At 46.4% G+C, this 10,837-nt stretch overlaps 1 protein-coding gene across 2 annotated transcripts; it reads left to right on the forward strand.

Moving 5' to 3' along the window:
• Window positions 1-341: 341 nt before the first annotated feature.
• LOC311190284 (aldo-keto reductase family 1 member B10-like) lies at window positions 342-9,876 on the forward strand (the record flags this gene model as incomplete). Of its 2 annotated transcripts, XM_084262163.1 has the most annotated exons (10): window positions 342-410; window positions 988-1,155; window positions 2,157-2,273; window positions 2,950-3,027; window positions 3,975-4,097; window positions 6,404-6,510; window positions 6,712-6,793; window positions 8,376-8,459; window positions 9,348-9,430; window positions 9,793-9,876. In XM_084262163.1, the coding sequence occupies 10 exons, from the start codon at window positions 342-344 to the stop codon at window positions 9,833-9,835; spliced, it is 954 nt and encodes a 317-aa protein (XP_084118289.1). The 2 variants fall into 2 exon arrangements, with proteins under 2 accessions (XP_084118289.1, XP_084118288.1); XM_084262162.1 differs by lacking the exon at window positions 9,793-9,876 and having other exon boundaries at window positions 9,348-9,500.
• Between the last annotated feature and the right edge of the window lie 961 nt (window positions 9,877-10,837).

Raw genomic sequence — 10,837 nt, forward strand, 5'->3', positions numbered from 1 at the left:
AGCAGCTCTCCTGGCACCTGCCTGGTTCTGCTCACTGCCTCACAAGCGCAAAGCGCCAAGTTCATCGCCAAAACGTTCGCTTTTCGGTTTTTTAAGGCAAAACCAAGCAAACCAACCAGCCCTCTGACCATCGGGCTTCTACAGCCAATCGAAACCTCGAAATCCCAGGCAGCTTGTGCCTCACATGTACGAAACCCCGGCGGAGGCGGGAAGGGGGGGGAGGACGACATGGCCGGCCCCGGCGGGGCGGCGGGCGTGGGCCGAGGCGGGGCTGCTCCGCGGCTTAAAGCGGCTTCGTGCCGGGGTGGGCGCGCAGATACAGGCGGGCATCCGCGGACATTATGGCGAGCCCCTGCGTGGAGCTGAGCAACAAGATGAAGATGCCCACGCTGGGGCTGGGCACTTGGCAGGTACCGGGGCGGGCAGGAGGAGGCTGCTAAAATAAAATTTAAATTAAAACCAAACAAAACCGCGACCAGAAACGGGGCTCCCGCGGTGCGGCGTAGGTCGCCGCGGAAGCCACGTCCCCGCGTGGGGACCCGGGGTGTCCCGGGGAGGGGGGTGGGGGGGCGGCCTCGCCTCACGCTTGTAGCGGCCGCCGCAATCGCGGCCGCTTGTGTAACCGGGCGGACTGCCGGGGGGGGGGGGGGGGGCGCGGGGAAGGAGGGGATGGGAAAATAAGAGGGCTCGAGAAGCAAAACGCTACCGTAAAACGGCAAAAAATAAATAAAATAGGTGCTGAAGAAGGGGGAGGAAGGTTTTGGGAGAGGTAAAGTAGCGAAACTGCTTGGGCAACGCTGCGGGCAAGCGAGGGGAAATGAGGCTGGGCACGGCCGGGTCCGGAGGTGTCACAGAAACGAGCTCCTCTCTGTTCTGCTCCCGTTACCCACAAAAACGCACCTTGCCCGACAAGTTGAAACTCCCGCGGTAGCAAGCGCTGGCCGAAGGCGAGGGAGGGGCTCACGGTGTGGCTGTGTTCGCTTTCAGGCTCCTCCGGGAAAGGTGGAAGAGGCAGTGAAGTTTGCCATTGATGCGGGCTACCGCCTCTTCGACTGTGCCTACTTCTACCAGAATGAAAATGAAATAGGGAATGCAGTCCAGCAGAAGATCAAGGAGGGGGCTGTGAAACGGGAAGACCTCTTCATTGTCACTAAGGTACAAGGATGCAAGATTATTGGGGCATTTAGCTTTTCTCAAAGAGAAAACCTTGTTCCCTTAGTAAAGTTGTCTAAGGCCTTTTCCCTTCTGCTATAATCATTCCATGGTTACCTTGTCTGCTATAAATTCCATCCTTTATTTGCTATTCTGACTGAGCTTTACATAAGGAAACTTGGAAAGACAGCATGGCTGTTGCTGATTTAATAATTCCTTTGCATCTGTTAAGTTACTTAATTATACCAAATGTCTATTTGCATGAAAGATCAGAAAAAAAAGACAGACCGATGTTTGAAATCAGAGGTGTTGTGCTACTTGTTTGTAAAGCACTTAAAAATAGTGTACAAAATGTAAACCTGAAAGGAATTACAAATTAAAATATGGGACTTTGGTCTGAAGTATAGTCCATGTATTTACTCCATTTTTCATCTCATTTACTTTTCTGAGCAATGCCCTTTGCCAAAAAATGAGAACATTTCAACTAAAAAGTTCATGACTTGTTTTCACCAGCAACACCTGAAAACATTTACCATAGCTAAGCTTTTCCACATACTCTTTGTTTTTGTTAAAGAACAGGTTTTAACTTGCAAGCTCTTCTATTTGATGGAACATTAATCTTCCTTTCAATAATGAAGTACAATTGCCAACAGTTCTCACTGTGGCTCATTAAAAGGGACAGGAAGAGGATAGCCTTACGCTGCTCAAGACCCAAAATTTTGGCTGGAAAAAATAATGTATCTACCAGCCTTCACTGTGTCAGATACACCTCAGAGTGTTACATTTACTTCTGAGAATCTCTTTTCCTAAGTCACAATACTGATTGTCCACCTGACACCCTGATTAGCGGTATGTTTGCCCTACCTTACAGTTAAAATACTGGCATCCAGTCAGTGAGCAGTGGGTAGGGAGTCACCTCACTGACCACCAAGGGAGAAGCTTCTCTCCCCAGCTTGAACTGTGGAAGCTGCAGAGTCACACTTGGACTTGGTTTCTTCCCACAGCTGTGGAACACGTTTCATGAGAGGTCCCTGGTTAAGGTAGCGTGCAAGAAGAGCCTCGATGCACTGCAACTGGACTACCTTGACCTCTACCTGATACACTTCCCTATGGGATTCAAGGTAGCCCTGTTCTACATTCCTCTTCTCCTTGCATGGCTAGAAACAGGGTGTATTCTCTCATCTTTGCTGAGACCACCTTCATGACGGGGCGGGGGTATGCTGTGGTTCATTTGGTTCTTTCCCAAACCTGGCAGTAGCCAGTGTTCAGTCATTAACTAGGTAGTGGGATGTTTTAGTGCATGGGTCTGGTTTTCTAAGCAAAATAGTCATAGGTATGAGCAGCCCCAAGGACCCCCCAGGGACTGCAGGGAAAACGTACCCAACATACATGGTGCAGATTGGGATCGTGGACTTCTGCTGGGCCAGGACAGGGTGGACATATCAGGCTTTATCTTGAGTAACCAACAGTGAAAAATGGAGCACAGTACAGAAAGAATGTGCTGCTTTTTCCCCCAGTTTACACCTCCCTAAAATACGTAAAAGCTCCAGAATAAAGCTGGGGTGTGTGTGTTCCCTTCTCTTGAGATCTGCCTAATTGCTACTAATCCCCACTCTTTGTATGGGGGGACTAATTTGTAGAAATATGGCCCTCATCCAAAAGGGAACACTAATGAACAAGCACAATTCTTAGTTATGCAATAACCTGCTAATGTAACGCCAGTCAGTAGTGCTAGTAAACAGTAGGAAATTAAACTCTTCCAAAAAAGTCTCTATATTACCTGCTTTGAAATAACAGGCTGGCGAAGAACTACATCCTGTGGATGACAAGGGTATGAGTATCCCCAGTGATACTGACTTTCTGGACACATGGGAGGTAAGTTAATGTTTGCTTTTACACCGCCACCACAAATTTTCTTCACACCCTTTTTAAAATTCCAGATAAATCTTGCACACTTAACCCACAGTTAACATTAGATTTACCTAATTTACCTGACCATTAAAGATGGAGCAGAGATCTGCCTGCACAATGAGATTAAGTAATAGCTTTGGGCACAGGAGATAGTCACACAACATTGTATTTCATGACCAGATCAAGCAGAGCTGGTGCTACACCGTGTTTTGAGGAGTAAGAGGGGGATGTCTTTAAAACTAAAGAGTAGGGAACTATCAGCACTGTAGGTGCTGTCACTAAAATAGTATTTGAATAAACACAATGGTAGAACTGAAGCACAGATTAATCCAGGTGTGGCTGTTAATTTACTGGGTGTTTTATACAGATAGGGAATTCTCACACTTCTCAGCATCTCAGGCTGTCCTTCAGTACCCCTTGCCTTGTGGACCAAGAGGATTCAGGATCTGCTGCTGCTGCCTGCACCTCTGAGATTCTACAACTGGAAGTTTGTAGTTTTCTCTTCAATAGCAGATTGGAGTTGCAAGAAAAACTCAGTTACCTCAAAATAAGAGAACATCCTTCTTGCTGTTTTCTTTCAACTTAGAGATAGTATGCTGGCATAGAAAGAGGTGTAGGGGTGTCTCTTGCTTTTTAGGTCTGGTAAAATGGCCCCCAAATAAAAGCCAAAGCAAAAGACTTTGCTTCCCACTACAGAAAGGTTGACCAAACCATTCTTACACTACCTTCCCATCTACAAGGGGACATAAAGCATACAGATAATACAAGGTGCAAAGATTGTTTTAATTTTTCAATTTGAGATACTATTATTTAATCTAGCATTGTTTTGTCACCAACTTCATGGAACTAAAATTGTGTAGTTGACAGTAATACCACCTCTTAAATACACATTGGTTGTCCTTACTCATTAGGCCATGGAAGAGCTGGTGGATGCTGGCCTGGTAAAAGCCATTGGTATTTCCAACTTCAACCATGAGCAGATTGAGAGAATCCTGAACAAGCCAGGACTGAAGTACAAGCCTGTAAATAACCAGGTGAGATTTTTATTTCCATTTATGCCATCTAACCTTGGAGTAGTCTTAAATACTTTCTTGCTACACCTCATCTCTAAAACTGACTTTTGCCATGAATTCTAAATCGTTTTGGTGCCACGGAAACCTCTCACAAAGGACTGGGTACCCTCAGTAGCCTGACAGTCCCTTCAAGTCAGCACTGCCTGCAGTGTGCAGAGCTTTGGTGTGCTCTCAGGGTTGATGGGTTTTTAGCTGACAGGTATCTCAACAGGAAACCTTTTTGTAGACTTGTGTGTATACAATGCAGTGGAGGTTTGAGGGCAACTCCATAAAATACAGCATGGATTGTTCCTGTCACAGCAAAGTGAAATGGATGAGAAGATTCCTTTTTTTAGACATTGGGGAAAAAAGTTAAAATGCCCATTACCTTGTTGTATTGGGTCTGGGTGGCAAGGGTTTTGGCAGTGAGGGGGTGCAGGTGTGGCTTCTGTGAGAAGCTGCCAGAAGCTTCCCCTGTGTCCCACAGAGCCAAGGCCAAATGTCTCCAAGACAGACCCCTAGCTGGCCAAGGCGGAGGGATGGTGGTAGCGCCTCTGGGATAACAGAGTTAAGGAGGGGAAAAAAAAAAACAACCCAGCAGTCATCCAGAGATCAGAGTGAGAAGATATGAGTGGAACAATTCTGCAGACACCAAGGTCAGTGGTGAAGGAGAAGGAAGGGGTGCTCCAGGCGCCAGAGCAGAGATCCCCCTGCAGCCCATGGAGGGGTAGGGGGAGGTGTCTTAAGGTTTGGTTTTATTTCTCGTTTCTCTACTCTGTTTTTCTTCGTTATAAAATGGATTATTTTTTCTAAGTTGAGTCTGTTTTGCCCGTGATAGTAACTGGTGAGTGATCTCCCCCTGTGCTTGTCTCGACCCACAGGTCTTTTACTAACATTTTTCTCTGCCCTGTCCAGCTGAGAAGGAGAGTGACAGAGCAGCTTTGGTGGGCACCTGGCCTCCAGAAATGGGCAGCCTATCATTCTCGTATAAAATCTTCTGACTTTCTGCCACACCTCCTCTTTCACACTCCTACTATCACAGCCCATGTTGCCTGAGGCCCATTTATGGCAGCCCTGGGATAACCATTTAAAATCCCTGCTGCAAGCTACTGCACAGGCAAGGGAATGTACAGCAGTGCTGTTAACTTATTCACTAGACTTAAATTTTCAATGATGTAAAATAAACCATTTCACCAAAATGAAGGAGGGTTGAAGTATACAATTAAGTAACAAATACATACCTTGCTACGTACCTCATGAATGAGACCACAGGACAGCAGGGGCATCAGGAACTTCTGATTTATTTTCCACGTGCAACTTCTTAGCACTCTGAGGGCGCTGAATGCCTGTCTGCTGGCTCAGGAATATCCAGAGAAATCCCCACACTAAGTCCTGTGCAGGCACAGCACTGCCTGTGGTGCTGTGGTGCCAGGCCTGGGGGTAGTGTGTGCACTGGCCTGGCTTAGCACAGCAGGGACACAGGTCTCATAAGGATTTCATTGAGGGTGATAAATTTCTGGTGGGACAGAACCAACTACTCCCATGTTAAAAGCTGCACCAACTTTGACACTTTGAAGAACTTCAGGCTTCGATTCCAGTTTGTTTCTCCATGGGTATGCCTGTACCCCACACTGTTGTTACCAGAGTTCCCTAGTCTAGCACTGGTCTACAGTAAACTACTACACATGGATTTCATGTCGCCAAGCCTCAAAGCAAAGCTGTAGCATTTAGAAACGGCTGGGTGTGTGCCTGGTGCCACATGATGCAGGGTAGACACAGCCCTATCACCATACTACGGCTTGTGGCAAGTTGAGCAGCGTCCCCATGTAGGTTCCTGTTGGTTCCAGCTGAAGGGCGCCTTGCTTGAATGGCTGGTCCGGGCATGATCTGGGCTGAGGGGAGCTCACCTCCCTGGGCTTCAGGATAGGTTGGGGGGCTTGGAGCAGAAACCAAGCCTCAGGTGTTCTGACCCGCTCCTGTGGAGATGCGCAGCTCTCCAGCAGTCCAGGGAAGCTGATTTCCCCAGTTCCTGATGCAGAGAGCACTTTCACTCTTCTCATCTGTTCCTCGCTATCTTTGCATAGCATGTAGCATGAGGAAGCCTTATTCTCTGTGCCAGGCATCTAGGTACTGCTGTGACATGAACAACACTTTATAAGACAGATTTTATTCATGATGTTGGGAGCCTTCACATTTTCTGTGGCCCCAGAGGAATTAAAATACTAGTTACGCTCTGGAGCTCGGTGGAGTCCACCTCTGTGTCAACCAGTGTGTTTCTGTGCTTGCAGATCGAGTGCCATCCCTACCTCACCCAGGAGAAGCTGATCAAGTACTGTCAGTCCAAGGGGATTGCTGTGACGGCGTACAGCCCCCTTGGCTCTCCTAACCGCCCGTGGTAAGAGAGCTCTGCAGCCTTTCCATACACAACACAATGCATTTGCCACTTGAGTCTTTGAGGGAAATGATGTAAGTGATGCAGGAATAATGAGTAGAGTGCTGTTGGTTTGTGGCAGGTTATTTGACTCAAAATGTCAGGATTCCTGCAGGCAAGCCAATACCTTTCTACCATCAATGTCCTGGCTTTTGTTTTCAATAGGGCCAAGCCAGGAGAACCTATGCTGTTGGAGGATCCCACGATTAAAGAGATTGCAGTTAGATATCATAAAACTCCTGCCCAGGTAAGTGGGGTTGTGAGGGCAAACCGTTCCTCCCTCTCAGACAATTTTGCAAGCCAATGGCCAGTCTTGGCAGATGCTGCCCACTCTAAAGGTACAGTATGATGGGGCTGAACACTCAACTCTTCACACTGCCCCAGTTCTTACCAGCATTCCTACAAGTTACTGTAAAAGTTCTGGAGTGCTGAGCTTTGGGGTGCTGAGCAGTGGTACATGCTTACCTGTTGTGCCCCTTCCAAGGGAGATGATTTCTGCACCTGGAGAACCCCTTTCCTCTGAGGCTTAGTTACAAATCAAGCCAACTTGTTATTCCTTCCTGCAGCTAAGTTAGCCAAGCTAGTCTTCAGAGAAACCCAGTGATTTTCAGACCTATTTGATTGCTTCCTGCTTATTTGTGTTCACAAAGAATTGTTGAAAGCTGCTCAATTATTTAAGATTCATATTTTTTTCCCCTCTATTAGTTGCTGTCATGGTTTAACCCAGCCAGAAGCTAAAACAACCACACAGCCATTCATGCTCTCACTGCCCCCCTGCACTGGTGGGATGGGGAAGAGAATGGGTGAGGACAGAGGGGGGGAAGGTAAAATTCCTGGCTTGAGGTAAAGACAGTTTAATAGGTCAGAAAAGGATAATAGTGGTGATAATAATAAAATAACATATAAAACAAATGAGGTACAGCCCAGTTTCTTGCCGCCCCAAAGGGGACGCTCCACTAATTCCTGAGCAGCCTCACCTTATGGCCCACACACAAATATACTAAGTATGACATAATATCATACACAATACCCTTCTGGCCAGTTTGGGCCAGCTGTCCTGGCTGTGCCCCCTCACAGCTTCCTGGGCACCCCCAGCCTCCTCATTGGTAGGGCAGTGATTTACTGCTTGGCAACAACTGAAAACATCTGTGTGTTATCAACATTCTTCTAAACCTAAATCCAAACCCAGTGCTGTACCCGCTGTGAGGAAGAAAATTGACTCTGTCCCCATCAAAGCCAGGGCAGTTGCGAGTCACACAAGTGAGTTCCTGCACAGGTTGTACAGAAACTGCTCTTCAAACAAATGCACTTGTTCACAGACAATCAGCCATAGCTGTGTGTACTTTAAGACAGCAGATCAAGACAAAAACTTGTATGTTAGACTCCTCTTTTGAGGGGAGAAGCCTTTCAAAATCTATAAATATGTTTTTCCTTTTAAAGACTTCAAAAAGCTTAACCTATGTGAGTTCCTTACCTGCGAGCCCAAAATAATCTGCAGTATCATTATGCTCATTTGATCTGAGCACCCATATACAACACGAGCCAGAAGCACCATCACCTCCCCCCACTCCTCCCAATGAAAACCAAATCCTGGAGAAGCCAGGATTTAGAAACAATATGGGACAGAAACAATTCTAGCTTATTACCAGACTGCAGGCAAATGCTGGCACAAACTCCTTTATGCAAACCAGAAGAATCTTCCAGAGAGTGAACAAGGTTATAGAAAGATAAATTGGTTTGTACACTTAAAAAAACAAACAAAATGCGAGGTGCACCTGAACAGATTTCTTGGTACCCCTGTGTTCATGTTCCTCCTTGCTCTTTCCCAGGTTCTGCTCCGGTTTCTTATCCAGAGAGGTGTCATTGTCATTCCCAAGTCTGACAAACCACAGCGTGTTCAGGAAAACATCAAGGTGAAGTTTGTGTTATAGGCACCCACACCCATAATCTCATCTGTGTTTCCAAACAGTACCTGAGAGGCATGGGAAGGGGAGGGCAGGAATGCAAAGACTGGGGCTCAGCGCTTCCTAACCACCTCCACTTGTTCTCTGGGGTAAAGCATTTTGCCCTGGAAGGGGAATCCTGACCTGGACACCCCCTCTGGGAGATGCTTAGTGAGCCCCTCCTTAGGGTGTTAAGGAACAAACTGCAAACACCAGCCCCATTATAGGTTATGTCTCTCTGAGACTGTGATTGCCCTGAGCTGGGAGGTTCAGCTGGGCGTTGGCTCGCAGAACCCAGCATCTCTGTGTTACTTTCAGTTCACGCTGCTACAGCTTGGACCTACTTCTCGTATGAATCACCAGCAAGAGTTCTTAGATGATAAACTGTGAGGGAACTGTTTGCAGTGTCTACCCAGTGATCCTGTGTTGTAGCAGAAATACTGCTAGTTCCAGTATGTGTGATGCACTGAGTATGTGTGACACATCCTTCGCCCCGTAAGCTTTCTGCCTGTGTGTTACACCACCAACGGCAGGGGTGCTTGCATTCACCCACCCAGATCTGTAAGGCATGGGTGCTTGCATTCACCCACCCAGATCTGTAAGGCATGGGTGCTTGCATTCACCCACACAGAACTGTAAGGCATTACTGTGACCAGCGCTGCAGAGAGAAAAGGCCTGTCTTGGATACTACAAGGGTAAATGGGTATTGGGCTGAGAAATAAGGGGATTTCTTAACTATGCTTAGTGTGAAAGCAGCATGTTCCCTCCTCAGGTCACAAACACATGAGGCACACATAAGTAGCCAACTGCTCATGAGCCTAAGTAATAAAGGTGCTTTTTTTTTTCCTTCCCTGCTAGGTGTTTGACTTTGAGCTGTCTGACAAGGAGATGGATGTCATCCTCAGCTTTAACAGGAACTGGAGGGCAGTTCCAGTGCTCCAGTATGTTCCTTGTTATCCTTATTACCCAGTAGGCCTATCTCTATCTGTATTTTCATCCTCTGTATCTTGAAAACGTACACAACCAAAACCAGAGAGAGCTGGTATCTTTAATCCTGGACCCCACGTAATGAGACATGTCCTGGAACTGATGTCAGGTGGGAGATCATTCAGGGCACTCCCTTCAGCATCTTGGGATTGCACGTCCTTGTTCACAAGCCTGCGTTCGCATTAATGACAGCAGCCAAAGTCTGCACTGGCAGTAGGGGGGGGGGGGGGGGGGGGGGGGAGGGAGACTTCAGTAAGGAAATGCTGCTGGAGATACTTTCTGTGATACTTCAATAACCAGTTCTTTCTCTTCTCAGAGCTGTCAATCACAAGGACTACCCCTTCAAAGCAGAATATTAGTGCCAGTGGTTTCTGCGAGACCTCCATGTAACTCCTTCCAGATGAGAAGATGTACACTGTAGCTTAGCCTCGATGAGCCCTTCTGTACTTGGCTATCATTAAGAGCAGTTACTTGTCCTCCTTTTGTAGGAGGAGACCTCTAGCTGGTAGAAAAATGCATCAATAGGGCCAGGTCTTTTGTTACGATAGTTACAGAAATCTGATTTTGATTAGTACTAAGAAGGCAATGCCTCTTAATTTCCTTTTTTTCCTTGTCTTCCTTAATTAAATACATGTTTAACAAAACAACTGGGTTGCTTACAAGATTTTTTTATGTTATTTCCAGCGCAGTCATACTGGCTCATGAGTTGCCATCAAGGAATGCTGTCTTGGATTACTTTGTTTTTTACGTAGTTGGGATTTTATAGTGTGAATCTGTAACGCTTTAATACTTTATACAAATAAAGTTTGAATAAGAACAAAACTTAATCAGTGTAGTGCTTAAATGGTTTCATACAATTAGTTACAAAACGTGCCTGAAATCTTTTTTTAAAATTTTAATACAGATATAAGAGCTTGTTTCTAATTGCTGTGCAAGGACAATAGAGACTACTTGTGGCTTGTGCATCAAAGAGCTCCAGCTAGACCCTAAAGAACAAAGTTGTACCTATTACTCCCCATAACTCTGGGAATTGAACTCTGGTGTGGGAAGAGGTGAAAAGTTGAGGAGAGCATCACGCATCAGAATGCACCCAGCCAAACATAAGGGCTACCTACAAATTGGGACTGACTTGCTCTGAAGTGCCAATCACATAGTTATACTTTTGTACCTCTGCTGGCAGCATTCAGAACAAGACATCCAGACAAGGAGGAAAACAGCCATTTTTTTTAACAAACACACCCCCCGCAGAAGCAAGCCCTGAGGTAGCCTCCCAATTGCTTTGAAGTACCATTAGATATGCAATGCTAGGCCACAGCAAAGGCAGGATTGAAACAAGCTATTCTGTGGCATCTGCACATGGA

This window comes from Gallinula chloropus, assembly GCF_964237585.1.
Source record: "Gallinula chloropus genome assembly, chromosome: 1".
NCBI classification, from domain to species: Eukaryota; Metazoa; Chordata; class Aves; order Gruiformes; family Rallidae; genus Gallinula; species Gallinula chloropus.